This window comes from Ranitomeya imitator, chromosome 6 (genome assembly GCF_032444005.1).
Source record: "Ranitomeya imitator isolate aRanImi1 chromosome 6, aRanImi1.pri, whole genome shotgun sequence".
NCBI lineage: Eukaryota > Metazoa > Chordata > Amphibia > Anura > Dendrobatidae > Ranitomeya > Ranitomeya imitator.
This window is the reverse complement of record NC_091287.1, coordinates 565,277,245-565,295,030: the sequence shown is the minus strand read 5'-3', so window position 1 is coordinate 565,295,030 and position 17,786 is coordinate 565,277,245. Positions and strand designations below refer to the sequence as shown.

General features: G+C 46.4%; 1 protein-coding gene across 2 annotated transcripts in view; it reads right to left on the bottom strand.

Annotated features, from left to right (window-relative positions):
* LOC138643207 (ranBP-type and C3HC4-type zinc finger-containing protein 1-like) overlaps positions 1 to 17,786 on the bottom strand; it is a 60,981-nt gene that overhangs the window by 22,036 nt on the left and 21,159 nt on the right. For both annotated transcript variants that reach the window (XR_011314151.1, XM_069732053.1), the window contains exons 3-8: positions 16,691 to 16,804; positions 14,527 to 14,668; positions 14,368 to 14,458; positions 13,891 to 14,164; positions 1,839 to 1,960; positions 1,162 to 1,335 (exon numbers count right to left, since the gene is read on the bottom strand). Coding sequence is in view for 1 of the 2 variants with exons in the window: in XM_069732053.1 (XP_069588154.1) it covers positions 1,162 to 1,335; positions 1,839 to 1,960; positions 13,891 to 14,164; positions 14,368 to 14,458; positions 14,527 to 14,668; positions 16,691 to 16,804 (917 nt within the window). In the remaining variant the exon portion in view is untranslated. The remainder of the gene's footprint in view (positions 1 to 1,161; positions 1,336 to 1,838; positions 1,961 to 13,890; positions 14,165 to 14,367; positions 14,459 to 14,526; positions 14,669 to 16,690; positions 16,805 to 17,786) is intronic.

Genomic DNA, 17,786 nt, shown 5'->3' with positions numbered 1-17,786 from the left:
ATACTGAGTTGCATCCATCAAACACCATACCTACTGTAAAGCATGGTGGTGGAAACATCATGCTTTGGGGCTGTTTCTCTGCAAAGGGGCCAGGATGACTGATCCGGGTACATGAAAGAATGAATGGGGCCATGTATCGTGAGATTTTGAGTGCAAACCTCCTTCCATCAGCAAGGGCATTGAAGATGAAACGTGGCTGGGTCTTTCAACATGACAATTATCCAAAGCACACCACCAGGGCAACGAAGGAGTGGCTTCGTAAGAAGCATTTCAAGGTCCTGGAGTGGCCTAGCCAGTCTCCAGATCTCAACCCTATAGAAAACCTTTGGAGGGAGTTGAAAGTCCGTGTTGCCAAGCGAAAAGCCAAAAACATCACTGCTCTAGAGGAGATCTGCATGGAGGAATGGGCCAACATACCAACAACAGTGTGTGGCAACCTTGTGAAGACTTACAGAAAACGTTTGACCTCTGTCATTGCCAACAAAGGATATATTACAAAGTATTGAGATGAAATTTTGTTTCTGACCAAATACTTATTTTCCACCATAATATGCAAATAAAATGTTAAAAAAAAATAATGTGATTTTCTGGATTTTTTTTTCTCAGTTTGTCTCCCATAGTTGAGGTCTACCTATGATGTAAATTACAGACGCCTCTCATCTTTTTAAGTGGTGGAACTTGCACTATTGCTGACTGACTAAATACTTTTTTGCCCCACTGTACATGGAGGAGCAGCAGTCAGCCGAGCGTGCTTGTACATGGAGGAGAAATGTCCCAGCTACAAAGTGACTGCACACTCACAATATAGGCTATATGGAAACTGACACTGTGGAGGAAGAGGAAGGAGCTGCATTTACTATTCCAATACTCCAGTCACCCCTGGAGCTGCATTTACTATTCCAATACTCCAGTCACCCCTGGAGCTGCATTTACTATTCCAATACTCCAGTCACCCCTGGAGCTGCATTTACTATTCCAATACTCCAGTCACCCCTGGAGCTGCATTTACTATTCCAATCCAGTCACCCCCAGAGCTGCATTTATTATTCCAATACTCCAGTCACCCCCAGAGCTGCATTTACTATTCCAATACTCCAGTCACCCCCAGAGCTGCATACGCATTGTATTTCCCACATCACTTGCTAGCATCTCCTCCTTTACCTTCTTGTACTGCTGGTAGCTGTCCTTCTCCAGCTGCAGCCTCCGCCGCTCCGTCTCGTCCGGCTTGTATTCCTCCGGCACTACGTAGTCGGTGGGGCGAGCGGCGCTGCACATCTCACAGCCGGGGCGGGTGGGTTTATTGATGAAGGTGCACTGAGGACATGACCAGCCGGGCTGCAGGAGGCAAAACAGCGCATGAGAGAGGGCAGCACAGCAGGGGGCGCTCTGCCGAGACCCCTGCAACAGACTCCGACTAACACAGCTGCAGGGCTCGTTACAGTGGGTCAGAGCGTTCAGCCTGGATCTGATGATGGAGCCCGGACGCCCCTTTGTCCCCACCATACTGCGCCCCATGCTTGTTTTTACGCTTTCATGTTATCCTCTTCCTCCAGGAGCCGGAACATTTGGAGTTTTTCTGTCCTCGTCGAGGGATCAATTTACCATAAAAAGTATCGGGGGGAAAAAAAATAAAAATTTGTGTTGTGATCACTTTTTTTGGCAAATGTCGTGACTGAAACAGAACAATATTGTTGGTGGGCTAAGACGGGAGCCATGGGGGTCTATGACAAATCCATGACAAGCAAACTGGCTCCTCACAGCCCCCCACAGACTGGAAGCACGTAAATGGTTGAAGTCGGGGTCCACAGAAGGTGGAAGGGGTAAAGGCTGGCACCTACCTGTGCGGGGGATGGGGGCGCAGCGGGGACCTGGGGCTTCTGCATTATGTTTAAGGACTTGAAGTCCAGGTGTAAGGTGTGCGGCGTCTGCTCCATCCTCTCCGGCCGAAGATTGTGTGACCCTAGAAGAAGGACCCGGAGGTCAGTAATAGGCGAAACCTGACAAACATGGCTGCTCTCCGACACAGAATGATCAGATACACGAGGGACGTTCATTACAGATTTCCCCTGACCTACTTGTATTATCACAGGACACTGACACTGCACTTCTGTAATGACAGAAGTCTCTGTAGGTTACAGCTCAGACCTGAGAACGGTCCTGATGTTACAGGTGCTAAAGTGGCGCGAGGTTTGATAATGGGAGTGGCGCGAGGTTTGATAATGGGAGTGGCGCGAGGTTCCATAATGGGAGTGGCGCGAGGTTCCATAATGGGAGTGGCGCGAGGTTTCATAATGGGAGTGGCGCGAGGTTTCATAATGGGAGTGGCGCGAGGTTTCATAATGGGAGTGGCGCGAGGTTTCATAATGGGAGTGGCGCGAGGTTTCATAATGGGAGTGGCGCGAGGTTTCATAATGGAAGTGGCGCGAGGTTTCATAATGGGAGTGGTGCAAGGTTTGATAATGGAAGGTGTGCGAGGTTTCATAATGGAAGGTGTGCGAGGTTTCATAATGGAAGGTGTGCGAGGTTTCATAATGGAAGTGGTGCGAGGTTTCATAATGGGAGTGGCGCGAGGTTTGATAATGGAAGTGGTGCAAGGTTTGATAATGGGAGTGGTGCAAGGTTTGATAATGGAAGGTGTGCGAGGTTTCATAATGGAAGGTGTGCGAGGTTTCATAATGGGAGCTGTGCGAGGTTTGATAATGGAAGTGGTGCGAGGTTTGATAATGGAAGTGGTGCGAGGTTTGATAATGGGAGTGGTGCAAGGTTTGATAATGGAAGGTGTGCGAGGTTTCATAATGGGAGTGGCGCGAGGTTTCATAATGGGAGTGGTGCGAGGTTTGATAATGGAAGGTGTGCGAGGTTTCATAATGGGAGTGGCGCGAGGTTTCATAATGGGAGTGGTGCAAGGTTTGATAATGGAAGGTGTGCGAGGTTTCATAATGGAAGGTGTGCGAGGTTTCATAATGGGAGTGGTGCGAGGTTTCATAATGGAAGTGGTGCGAGGTTTCATAATGGGAGTGGTGCAAGGTTTGATAATGGAAGGTGTGCGAGGTTTGATAATGGGAGTGGTGCAAGGTTTGATAATGGAAGGTGTGCGAGGTTTCATAATGGAAGTGGCGCGAGGTTTCATAATGGGAGTGGTGCGAGGTTTCATAATGGAAGGTGTGCGAGGTTTCATAATGGAAGTGGTGCGAGGTTTGATAATGGGAGTGGCGCGAGGTTTAATAATGGAAGTGGTGCGAGGTTTGATAATGGGAGTGGTGCAAGGTTTGATAATGGAAGGTGTGCGAGGTTTCATAATGGAAGGTGTGCGAGGTTTCATAATGGGAGTGGTGCGAGGTTTGATAATGGAAGTGGTGCGAGGTTTGATAATGGGAGTGGTGCAAGGTTTGATAATGGAAGTGGTGCGAGGTTTGATAATGGAAGTGGTGCGAGGCTTGATAATGGGAGTGGTGCAAGGTTTGATAATGGAAGGTGTGCGAGGTTTCATAATGGGAGTGGCGCGAGGTTTGATAATGGGAGTGGTGCAAGGTTTGATAATGGGAGTGGTGCGAGGTTTCATAATGGGAGTGGCGCGAGGTTTGATAATGGAAGGTGTGCGAGGTTTGATAGTGGGAGTGGCGCGAGGTTTGATAATGGGAGTGGTGCAAGGTTTGATAATGGGAGTGGCGCGAGGTTTGATAATGGGAGTGGCGCGAGGTTTGATAATGGGAGTGGCGCGAGGTTTGATAATGGCCCCAGTGGATACAGAGCCGTCATCAAGTTCCTTTACTTGAAAGGCTGCACACCAAGGGAGATGTTCGATGAGATGAAAGAGGTTTATGGTGATGGTTCCCATCATATGATGTAGTGAAGAACTGGAATCGTCAATTCACATGTGGTCGGACTTCGGAGCAAACAGCTCAATTCCAGGGTGACCCCACTCACCATCCAGCAAGTGGAGGTCGCCATTTTGGAAAATCACTGAGAAACCATTCGTTACCTAGCCCAAAATGTCAAGATTAGTGTGGGTTCCATGGAAAAAAATCCTCCAAGACCATCTTCACCTGCACAATGTATCCGCTCGCGGGGTTCCCCAGCTGCTCACACCTTTCCAGAAGCAGGAACGAGTTGAAGGCTCTCAGGCTCTATTGAGGATGGGCCATGGAGACAACAGACTGATCACACCAGATGAAAGCTGGGTCCATCACTATGATCAGGAGACTAAAGTCCAGTTGATGGAAGCCTCATGACTCAGAGCCTCCAAAGAAGGCACGTGTCCAACCCTCGGCAGGCAAGGTCATGCTCACAGTATTTGAGACCAGCACGGAGTAGTATTGATGGATTTCCTAGCAAATGTTACCATGATCACTGGGGCGTACTGTGCTTCACTGCTGCGGACATCGCGGGAGGTCATAAAAACCAAGAGACGTGGCATGCTCACCAAAGGTGTCCGCCTTCTGCAAGACAATACACCAGCTCACAACTCACATGCTGAAATTCCACCGCATCCCCCTTATTCACCCGACCTCGCCCCATCGGACTTCCACCTCTTTCCAACAATGAAGCTATTTTTGAAGGGCAAGCATTTTCCAGATGATGAGACTCAGATTTCAGAAGTCATGACCCACGATCACGTGACGAGGTCACCGATGGGCAGGATTTCCGGCGGGCTTGACTGAAGAGCACATTAAATGCCGCTGTCAGAGACTGGCCACGGAATTTAACTAGTTAACAGCCACGAGTGGATTGAGATTCCACCCGCGGCTGTTAGAGGCACATGTCAGCTGTTCAAAACAGCTGACGTGCCGGAAAAGATGTGGGCTCAGCACCGGTGCCCACATCAAAGGGAGGGAGTCAAACATTGGCGTACTATTACACCCGGTGTTGGAAATGGGTTAGAGAGATGGGAGAAGTATGTGTCCCTAGGTGGCACCTATGTAGAGAAGGACTAATAACTGTGCCAAGTTTCATTGCTCTCAGTCCACTGGAAGTGGGTCATGGGAAATCTTTAATGAACGCCCCTCATATATATATATACATACATACAGTGGGTAAAATAAGTATTTGATACACTGCCGATTATCCAGGTTTTCCCACCTACAAAAAAAAAAAATGGAGAGGTCTGTAATTGTTATCGTAGGGACTCTTCACCTGTGAGAGACAGAATCTAAACATAATCCAGACAATCACACTTTAGGATTTTTTCATAAAAAAATTAGCATTTTATTGCATGAAATAAGTATTTGATACAATAGAAAAACAGACCTTAATATTTGGTCCAGAAACCTTTGCAGTTACAGAGGTCAGACGTTTCCTGTAGTTCTTGACCACACTGTAGCAGGGATATTGGCCCCTTCCCCCATACTGATCTTCTCCAGATCTTTCAGGTTTCGGGGCTGTCGCTGGACAACATTGAGTTTCAGCTCCATACAAAGATTTTCTATTGGGTTCAGGTCTGGAAACTGACTTGGCCACTCCAGGACCTTGAAATGCTTCTTACGGAGCCTCTCCTTAGTTGCCCTGCTTGTGCATCTGGTCATTGTCATCCTAGAAGACCCAAAAATGACGCATCTTCAATGCTCTTACTGAGGGAAGGAAGATGTTAACCCAAATCTTGCGATACATAACCCCATCCATCCTCCCTTCAATAAAGTGCAGTCATCATGTCCCTTGCTGGTTGGTCGGTGATAAAAACGGTAATTAGACCTACCGGTAATTGAGTTTCCAGGAATCCATCCTGACAGCACAGAGGTCGTCCTTCTTATCCTTACTGGGACAGGAAACGAGAGGTTAAAAGGACCCTCCCTTCTCTCCCCCCCCCCTCAGTGTCTTTCCAAGTACCACACCAGGATGGATGCAACAAAATGTATTGATCATTCTTTATACAAACGTTACGTCACACAGGTACAGAATTTCTCAGAAGGGAGGGCGGGAACTAGCTGTGCTGTCAGAATGGATTCCTGGAAACACAATTACCGGGTAGGTCTATTTACCATTTTCCAGGTCATCCCTCCTGAAAGCACCATGGAGAATAACAAAGTATGGTGATCTAGCGTGGAACCACCACGTGAAGAACCTTCCTACAGAAGGCCACTTGTCCTAAGACTACGTCTAGTATGTAATGTCTCGAAAAGATACTCTCTGACTGGACCACGTTGCGGCCCTACAAATCTGATCTACTGATGCCCCCTCTTTCTGCCCATGAGGAGGATATGGTTCTAGTTGAATGGGCTTTAATGTCTCAGGAGGTTTTTCCTCAGCCTCGTAGACCAGTCCAATCGTAGATCTGATTCACCTTGTGAATTTCGCTGTTTTTTTTACCCCAATTTATTCTTCCATACTGTACGAATAAGTTTGTGTCCTGTCACCAGTCCCTGGTAGCTTCCAGGTTGTAGAGAACCGTCTGCCTTGCGTCTAGAGATTGAAAGGTCTGCTCCTTGAGGTTTCTAGGGTGCTGGCAGAAGGAGGGAAGTGCAACTTCCTGGTTAATATTTGGGGGGTCGACAACTTTAGGGAGAAAAGGCTGGGTCGAGCCTCAAGACTATTCGGTCCTCGAATATCTGCAGGTAAGAGTCCCTGATAGGCCTGTAATTCTCCTACCCTCTTGGCTGATGTAATGTCCACTAAGAAGGTCGTTTTAAAGGAGAGTCAGCTAATGTCTATAGCGCTTACTGGTTCGTGCAGGTGCTTATATAGCGCATTGAGCACCAGTTTAAGATCCCAAGGTAGGACAGATCTCACCGAAGGTTTCAGCCTTGGTACTGCTCTGGAGGACTTTGCTATGCAGTGGTGGGCAGCTAGGGAAGAATCGAAGAATATGCTCAACGCTGATATTTGTACTCTTAGGGATCTGGGTCTTAGGCCTCTGTTGAAACCTGCCTGCAGGAAATCAAGAATCCTGGGAATATGAGGACGATATGTATCCACTGATGACTCCATGCATTCCATGCAGAAAACGCTTCCAGATTTTGTTATATATCGATGAGGGGGAATATGAGGACGATATGTATCCACTGATGACTCCATGCATTCCATGCAGAAAACGCTTCCAGATTTTGTTATATATTGATGAGTTGGAATATGAGGACGATATGTATCCACTGATGACTCCACGCATTCCATGCAGAAAACGCTTCCAGATTTTGTTATATATTGATGAGTTGGAATATGAGGACGATATGTATCCACTGATGACTCCACGCATTCCATGCAGAAAACGCTTCCATATTTTGTCATATTTAGATGAGGTTACAGATGTTCTGCTTGCCTGAAGGGTAGATATCACTTCATCGGACAACCCCCTTGATCTCAGGACTTGCCTCTAAGGATCTATGCCGAAAGTAGTAGACTGTCCGGGTTCTGGTGAAACACTGGGCCCTGGCAGAGAAGGTCTTTTCTCCGTGGAAGCAGGATGGGATCTTCCACCAACATCTTCCTCGGCAGAGGAAACCAACTCCTTCTTGGCCAGACGGGCACCACCAAAATGATCTTTGCCATTTCTTCCTGTACTTTCCTTAGTACTCTTGGAATCAGGGGGAGAGGGGGAAACAAATACGTCAGCCCCCCCCCTCCCCCCCATATGGTTGGGATAGTGAGTTGACGCCCGCCAGATTATCTAGACGATTAAAGGGAAAAAAAATTCCTTGACTTTCGCATTTTTTCTGGATGTGAAGAGATTTACCTGTGGAACTCATGCATACGTGGACACAGCATGCAGAACACCTCGTTCAGCTCCCACTGTCGGAGATAACCTTTGCCTGCTCAGAAAGTCTGCTACCTGGTTCTTGGACCTATCTGGGTGAACTGCAAAAATGGATAGCACTGTCCTCTCTGCCCACCGAAAGATCTTCCCTGCCAGATGTTGTAGGGAGGGATGTCTTGCACCCCCTGATGGTGTAAAAACGCCACGGGTTGTCGTGTTATCCGACCGGATTTTTACATCTTGTCCTGTACGGAGAGAGGCTTCTGGGTTTCCTCCACCTGCATAGTGCTCCTGGCTGCCCAGAGGAGTTTGTCCACGTCCTCAGAGGAGAAAATGTATTTCTTCCCTCCCTCTGGCAGATCGGCAATCATTTCCCCTTCTTCCTGGTCAGATTCGCCTGACTATATGTCCTCCATCTCCCTTGACCTCTTTTCACAGGGACAACCCTGGGACTCGGGCTGAGAAGCATGCGTCTGGACCAGCCCCGAGATAAGAGGCCTGGACCTTCTTTCTGATGATGGACCTCATCTGACAGCAGAGATGACTGTTCTTCTCTGATGACCTTTGAGGTCCAGGGTTCACATAGATGCTTCTGCCAGGTGTCCGGCAGCTTCACATCACATTGCAGATAGTGCATCTTCTACCTTTTCCTGCTTTCTTACCATCCCTTTTAGGTGTTGCCGAGGCGGATGTTCCCTCTAGAATACACAGAGTACATGCCATGTGTTACTACAGGTACCGTTACACTAAACGACCTACCAACGATCACGACCAGCGATACGCCCTGGCCATGACCGTTGGTAAGTCGTTGTGTGGTCGCTGGGGAGCTGTCACACAGACAGCTCTCTCCAGCGACCAACGATCCGGGGAACGACTTCGGCATCGTTGAAACTGTCTTCAACGATGCCGAAGTCCCCGGGTAACCAGGGTAAACATCGGGTTACTAAGTGCAGGGCTGCGCTTAGTAACCCCCTATTTACCCTGGTTACCATTGTAAAAGTAAAAAAAAAAAAAAAAAAAAAAAAAAACAGTACATACTCACATTCTGATTTCTGTCACGTCCCCCGCCGTCAGCTTCCCTGCACTGACTGTCAGCGCCGGCCATAAAGCAGAGCACAGCGGTGACGTCACAGCTGTGCTCTGCTTTACGGCCGGCGCTCACAGTCAGTGCAGGGAAGCTGACGGCGGGGGACGTGACAGACATCAGAATGTGAGTATGTACTGTTTTTTTTTTTTTACTTTTACAATGGTAACCAGGGTAAATATCGGGTTACTAAGTGCGGCCCTGCGCTTAGTAACCCGATGTTTACCCTGGTTACAAGTGAACACATCGCTGGATCGGTGTCACACACGCCGATCCAGCGATGACAACGGGTGATCAGTGACCAAAAAAAGGTCCTGATCATTCCCCAGCAACCAACGATCTCCCAGCAGGGGCCTGATCGTTGGTCGCTGTCACACATAACGAGATCGTTAGCGGGATCGTTGCAACGTCACAAAAAGCGTGACGTTGCAACGATATCGTTAACGAAATCGTTATGTGTGAAGGTACCTTATGTGTAGGGTAAGGGGCTGCAAGTGGGCATCTCACTAGTCTACTCACATGCCCCTGGCTATGTTCAGAAGTAGTCTCGAGTTTGGCAGATTCCTCCATGTCCAAGCATACAGTAGGGCAGCCTACAGACATCTAGGACCCTATTTATAGCAGAGGTCCCCAACTCCAGTCCTCAAGGCCCACCAACAGGTCATGTTTTCAGGATTTCCTTTGCATTGCACAGGTGATGCAATTATTACCTGGGCAAGACTAAGGAAATCCTGAAAACATGACATGTTGGTGGGCCTTGAGGACTGGAGTTGGGGACCCCTGATTAATAGGATACCCTCCATTCGAGGCGCCGCTAGGATCCATGCTTCGCCGGATATCTTCCAGCATTTTACTATGAAACGCACAGTGGCCGCGACCCGGCGCGCAGAGATGACGTCACCAAAAGTGCACCCGCAGGGAATTCAGTGTGCCGGAGGAAGACGCCGAAGAGGAGAGTCTCCCGGTGGGAGTAAAACGGCTTGCAGCCCGGGAACAGCGTTCACCAGTTAGGCTGAGGGACACCATCTGAGATGTCGGCCACAGACCGCTTGACTGGGGGAAGGGAGAGGCTGGGCCCTCCAAAGAAGCATTAGGGTCTGCCAGGTACGACCAGGAGGGATACACCGGAGCGCTTCTCTCGTCGTTCCTATTCTCACTGGGACAAAAAAAACACTGCGGGGTGGAGCTGGGAGGGTCCTCTTAAATCTCTCGTTGTTTCCAGTCACAGTAGCGATAAGAAGGACGACCTCCATGGTGCCGTCAGGATTGATGACCTGGAAATACTTATTTCATGCAATAAAATGCTAATTATGTTAAAAAATAATAAAAAAAAAATCATACAATGTGATTTTCTGGATTATATTTTTAGAATTTTTCACAGGTGAAGTGTACCTACGATAAAAATTAGAGACCTCTCCATTCTTTGTAGGTGGAAAAACTTGCAAAATCGGCAGCTTATCAAATGCTTAATACATAGTTCAAGACCCCTAAGGGGAGTAGAAAATAAGTGTGCAATAAGCTTAAAAAAATATCATTAAAACAATGTTAAGAGATGATATAAATGAACCCTTTTTTACCAATCCAAAAATAATAAATAAATGAGCACAGCCTCCACCTCATCAACAGCCTATAAATTTACTAAACAGAGCACAGTCTCCACCTAATCTACAGCCTATAAAGTTACATGACTGAGCACAGCCTCCACCTCATCTACAGCCTATAGTTACATGACTGAGCACAGCCTCCACCTCATCTACAGCCTATAGTTACATGACTGAGCACAGCCTCCACCTCATCTACAGCCTATAGTTACATGACTGAGCACAGCCTCTACCTCATCTACAGCCTATAAATTTACTAAACGGAGCACAGCCTCCACATCACCTACAGCCTATAAAGTTACTAAACTGAGCACAACCTCCACCTCATCTACAGCTTATGAAGTTACTAAACTGAGCACAGCCTCCACATCACCTACAGCGTATAAAGTTACTAAACTGAGCACAGCCTCCACCTCATCTACAGCCTATAAAGTTACTAAACTGAGCACAACCTCCACCTCATCTACAGCTTATGAAGTTACTAAACTGAGCACAGCCTCCACCTCATCTACAGCCTATGGTTACATGACTGAGCACAGCCTCCACCTAATCTACAGTCTATAAAAGTTACTACACTGAGCAGTCACCTTATCTACAGCCTATAGTTACTACACTGAGCACAGCCTCCACCTCATCTACAGCCTATAGTTACATGACTGAGCACAGCCTCCACCTCATCTACAGCCTATAGTTACATGACTGAGCACAGCCTCCACCTCATCTACAGCCTATAAAGTTACTAAACTGAGCACAGCCTCCACCTCATCTACAGCCTATGGTTACATGACTGAGCACAGCCTCCACCTAATCTACAGTCTATAAAAGTTACTACACTGAGCAGTCACCTTATCTACAGCCTATAGTTACATGACTGAGCACAGCCTCCACCTCATCTACAGCCTATAGTTACATGACTGAGCACAGCCTCCACATAATCTACAGCCTATAGTTACATGACTGAGCACAGCCTCCACCTCATCTACAGCCTATAGTTACATGACTGAGCACAGCCTCCACCTCATCTACAGCCTATAGTTACATGACTGAGCACAGCCTCTACCTCATCTACAGCCTATAGTTACATGACTGAGCACAGCCTCCACCTCATCTACAGCCTATAGTTACATGACTGAGCACAGCCTCTACCTCATCTACAGCCTATAAATTTACTAAACTGAGCACAGCCTCCACATCACCTACAGCGTATAAAGTTACTAAACTGAGCACAGCCTCCACCTCATCTACAGACTATAAAGTTACTAAACAGAGCACAGCCTCCACCTCATCTACAGCCTATAAAGTTACTAAACTGAGCACAACCTCCACCTCATCTACAGCTTATGAAGTTACTAAACTGAGCACAGCCTCCACATCACCTACAGCGTATAAAGTTACTAAACTGAGCACAGCCTCCACATCACCTACAGCGTATAAAGTTACTAAACTGAGCACAGCCTCCACCTCATCTACAGCCTATAAAGTTACTAAACTGAGCACAACCTCCACCTCATCTACAGCTTATGAAGTTACTAAACGGAGCACAGCCTCCACCTCATCTACAGCCTATGGTTACATGACTGAGCACAGCCTCCACCTAATCTACAGTCTATAAAAGTTACTACACTGAGCAGTCACCTTATCTACAGCCTATAGTTACTACACTGAGCACAGCCTCCACCTCATCTACAGCCTATAGTTACATGACTGAGCACAGCCTCCACCTAATCTACAGTCTATAAAAGTTACTACACTGAGCAGTCACCTTATCTACAGCCTATAGTTACTACACTGAGCACAGCCTCCACCTCATCTACAGCCTATAGCTACATGACTGAGCACAGCCTCCACCTCATCTACAGCCTATAGTTACATGACTGAGCACAGCCTCCACCTCATCTACAGCCTATAGTTACATGACTGAGCACAGCCTCCACCTCATCTATAGCCTATAGTTACATGACTGAGCACAGCCTCCACCTCATCTACAGCCTATAGTTACATGACTGAGCACAGCCTCTACCTCATCTACAGCCTATAGTTACATGACTGAGCACAGCCTCCACCTCATCTACAGCCTATAAATTTACTAAACTGAGCACAGCCTCCACATCACCTACAGCGTATAAAGTTACTAAACTGAGCACAGCCTCCACCTCATCTACAGACTATAAAGTTACTAAACAGAGCACAGCCTCCACCTCATCTACAGCCTATAAAGTTACTAAACTGAGCACAACCTCCACCTCATCTACAGCTTATGAAGTTACTAAACTGAGCACAGCCTCCACATCACCTACAGCGTATAAAGTTACTAAACTGAGCACAGCCTCCACATCACCTACAGCGTATAAAGTTACTAAACTGAGCACAGCCTCCACCTCATCTACAGCCTATAAAGTTACTAAACTGAGCACAACCTCCACCTCATCTACAGCTTATGAAGTTACTAAACTGAGCACAGCCTCCACCTCATCTACAGCCTATGGTTACATGACTGAGCACAGCCTCCACCTAATCTACAGTCTATAAAAGTTACTACACTGAGCAGTCACCTTATCTACAGCCTATAGTTACTACACTGAGCACAGCCTCCACCTCATCTACAGCCTATAGTTACATGACTGAGCACAGCCTCCACCTCATCTACAGCCTATAGTTACATGACTGAGCACAGCCTCCACCTCATCTACAGCCTATAGTTACATGACTGAGCACAGCCTCTACCTCATCTACTGCCTATAGTTACATGACTGAGCACAGCCTCCACCTCATCTACAGCCTATAGTTACATGACTGAGCACAGCCTCCACCTCATCTACAGCCTATAAAGTTACTAAACTGAGCACAGCCTCCACCTCATCTACAGACTATAAAGTTACTAAACAGAGCACAGCCTCCACCTCATCTACAGCCTATAAAGTTACTAAACTGAGCACAACCTCCACCTTATCTACAGCTTATGAAGTTACTAAACTGAGCACAGCCTCCACATCACCTACAGCGTATAAAGTTACTAAACTGAGCACAGCCTCCACATCACCTACAGCGTATAAAGTTACTAAACTGAGCACAGCCTCCACCTCATCTACAGACTATAAAGTTACTAAACTGAGCACAGCCTCCACCTCATCTACAGCCTATAAAGTTACTAAACTGAGCACAGCCTCCACCTCATCTACAGCCTATAAAGTTACTAAACTGAGCACAGCCTCCACCTCATCTACAGCCTATAAAGTTACTAAACTGAGCACAGCCTCCACCTCATCTACAGCGTATAAAGTTACTAAACTGAGCACAGCCTCCACCTCATCTACAGCCTATAAAGTTACTAAACTGAGCACAGCCTCCACCTCATTTACAGCGTATAAAGTTACTAAACTGAGCACAGCCTCCACCTCATCTACAGCCTATGCAGTTACTAAACTGAGCACAGCCTCCACCTCATCTACAGCCTATAAAGTTAGCACACCCGTCTGAGGGATAACTTGGTCAGACATGCCCAGCCCCATGCAGTAACTCACCACCATTTTTTGTACTGGACCTGGTTGGCACGGTGTTGAACTTGGTGCGCTCATCCCAGCCGGAGGCGAGCACCAGGGGGAAGGGCTGGTACAAGTTGCTTGTGTATGGATCTTGCATATTCAGTTTGGCCTGTTTCGCCCCCAGCAAGTAGAGGAAGGCGGTGTCTCCATCTTTCCTGATCCCATAAGAGGCAACGGTGCGATCGTCCGAGCAGAGGCACTGGCCGATAATCCAGCGCTGGATATTGGGGAGGAACTGATACTCGTTGAAAATCTGTAAAAGGAATCCATGGAATTATACTCCAGTCACATCCAAAGCTGCAAGAAACGTCATGCAGCCAGGGAGTTAACAAAAAAGGTACAGAAACCATGCTGCAGCTCTGATTGTGACTGGAGCTTATGGCTAGATGTTACAGGAGCCAAAAAGCCATCCACATCCGCAGAGCAGTCGCTCCAGGGCCGGGCTTCTCCACTCACCTGCTGCTTCAGAGCGGCGATCGTAGTGTGAGCGCTCACGTGCACGGAGATGTTAACAGACGCCGAGGCGTCCTCCACACCGACCTTCATGCTGCGGAGGGAAAGAGGCGTCAGCCTGGACACCGATCACACAGCGTCAACGAGAGCATCAAGACTCACCAGATCTCACTCTTAGGATAACACACTGGATTCAGCTGGATGTGGAGCGGGATCTTCTGCCGAGCGAGATCCGAGGCGCACAGAGCCGCCATCTTCTGATCTCCGGCCTCAATGGATCTGCTGAGCCGCAACGCCAAGTCCTCTGCAACAGGAGAGAAACCCTGGGTCATCTGTGGTGTTACATAGGACTGCAGGTGACATCTACTACATTATCTGTACTCAGAGAGTGATCACTGTGTTATCTGTGGTGTTACATAGGACTGCAGGTGGCATCTACTACATTATCTGTACTCAGAGAGTTATCACTGTGTTATCTGTGGTGTTACATAGGACTGCAGGTGACATCTACTACATTATCTGTACTCAGAGAGTTATCACTGTGTTATCTGTGGTGTTACATGGGACTGCAGGTGGCATCTACTACATTATCTGTACTCAGAGAGTTATCACTGTGTTATCTGTGGTGTTACATAGGACTGCAGGTGACATCTACTACATTATCTGTACTCAGAGAGTTATCACTGTGTTATCTGTGGTGTTACATGGGACTGCAGGTGACATCTACTACATTATCTGTACTCAGAGTTATCACTGTGTTATCTGTGGTGTTACATGGGACTGCAGGTGACATCTACTACATTATCTGTACTCAGAGTTATCACTGTGTTATCTGTCGTGTTACATAGGACTGCAGGTGACATCTACTACATTATCTGTACTCAGAGAGTGATCGATGTGTTATCTGTGGTGTTACATAGGACTGCAGGTGACATCTACTACATTATCTGTACTCAGAGAGTTATTACTGTGTTATCTGTGGTGTTACATAGGACTGCAGGTGACATCTACTACATTATCTGTACTCAGAGAGTGATCGATGTGTTATCTGTGGTGTTACATGGGACTGCAGGTGACATCTACTACATTATCTGTACTCAGAGAGATATCACTGTGTTATCTGTGGTGTTACATGGGACTGCAGGTGACATCTACTACATTATCTGTACTCAGAGAGTGATCGATGTGTTATCTGTGGTGTTACATAGGACTGCAGGTGACATCTCCTACATTATCTGTACTCAGAGAGTTATCACTGTGTTATCTGTGGTGTTACATAGGACTGCAGGTGACATCTACTACATTATCTGTACTCAGTTATCACTGTGTTATCTGTGGTGTTACATAGGACTGCAGGTGACATCTACTACATTATCTGTACTCAGAGAGATATCACTGTGTTATCTGTGGTGTTACATAGGACTGCAGGTGACATCTACTACATTATCTGTACTCAGAGAGTAATCACTGTGTTATCTGTGGTGTTACATAGGACTGCCGGTGACATCTACTACATTATCTGTACTCCGAGAGTTATCACTGTGTTATCTGTGGTGTTACATAGGACTGCAGGTGACATCTACTACATTATCTGTACTCAGAGAGTTATCCCTGTGTTATCTGTGGTGTTACATAGGACTGCAGGTGACATCTACTGCATTATCTGTACTCAGAGAGTTATCACTGTGTTATCTGTGGTGTTACATAGGACTGCAGGTGACATCTACTACATTATCTGTACTCAGAGAGTTATCACTGTGTTATCTGTGGTGTTACATAGGACTGCAGGTGACATCACTACATTATCTGTACTCAGAGAGTTATCCCTGTGTTATCTGTGGTGTTACATAGGACTGCAGGTGACATCTACTACAATATCTGTACTCAGAGAGTTATCACTGTGTTATCTGTGGTGTTACATAGGACTGCAGGTGATATCTACTACATTATCTGTACTCAGAAAGTTATCACTGTGTTATCTGTGGTGTTACATAGGACTGCAAGTGACATCTACTACATTATCTGTACTCAGAGAGTTATCACTGTGTTATCTGTGGTGTTACATAGGACTGCAGGTGACATCTACTACATTATCTGTACTCAGAGAGATATCACTGTGTTATCTGTGGTGTTACATAGGACTGCAGGTGACATCTACTACATTATCTGTACTCAGAGAGTGATCGATGTGTTATCTGTGGTGTTACATAGGACTGCAGGTGACATCTACTACATTATCTGTACTCAGAGAGTGATCGATGTGTTATCTGTGGTGTTACATAGGACTGCAGGTGACATTATCGGCCCCACCTCGGACGCTGCTCACCTTTTGCGCAGAGGTTTGTCGGCAGCTCGTCCTCTGCAGACGGTGACTTAGCAGCAGCCGCGTCCGGGGGGATTCTTGGCTTTGACCCGGTAACTTCCGTTTGTGATTGCGCAACTAAACAGAAAGAACGATAAGTTGAGGAGCAGCCGCCAGACGAGGGGCGACTCCCGGGGTGCGGCCCAGTCGGTTCTCACTCTGTCATTACTGGATTCAGCTCGAGCTACAGTACAGACCAAAAGTTTGGACACACCTTCTCATTTAAAGACTTTTCTGTATTTTCATGGCTATGAAAATTAACAACCAACGTATTACACCATGGAACAAATTAAAGCTAAAACAGACCGAGGCGGGGAATATGAAAAATATATGGCTTTATTACTAGGGTGCCTATGATTACATATCAATAAGAAAATTTAATCAATCCATTATATAAGCAAAAATTACATAAAAAATATAAAATAATTAATAAAGTGCGTACACTGACAGATTATATATATGAGAAAAAGACTATATATGTATCTCTTTATAGTACTAGAACCACCAACAGGGTAGAAGGAAAGAACACACGTTCCGAAACGCGCGTCGGGTAGCGCGCACACTGGCAGAACCACCTCAGGTATACAGCGACTATTAGTGTGGCACCATTTAGTCTCTGATTATGAGCACCATGATAGTTTAACCATCACATTGCACAGGCACTCTTTACTTATATCACCATTACAACTCCGGTTGGAGTTTTTCCATCCACAGTTTTTTTATATATTCCCTGGAATAGATACTGATTTAGCATAGTAGAAGGAATTTGGTTTTAGATTTGTTGGCTCTTTTTCTCTTTTTTTGTATTGCACTTGGTCACTTTAGTTGGCAGATTTTGCACATCACATTGTGTGGCATATATTAGTATTTGGTTTTTTATATAGAGATTTTTAGCCAATAATCTAATTCTACGTGGTATTTTGGTTGCATTTGTCACTTTATTTACTATATTCACACAGTTGTGTACACAATCATACATTCCCTTCCTTTTTTTTTTCCCATATATATTATTACATAAAATACTGTGCCTATTCCTTTTTAACCCCTTCCCGACCCATGA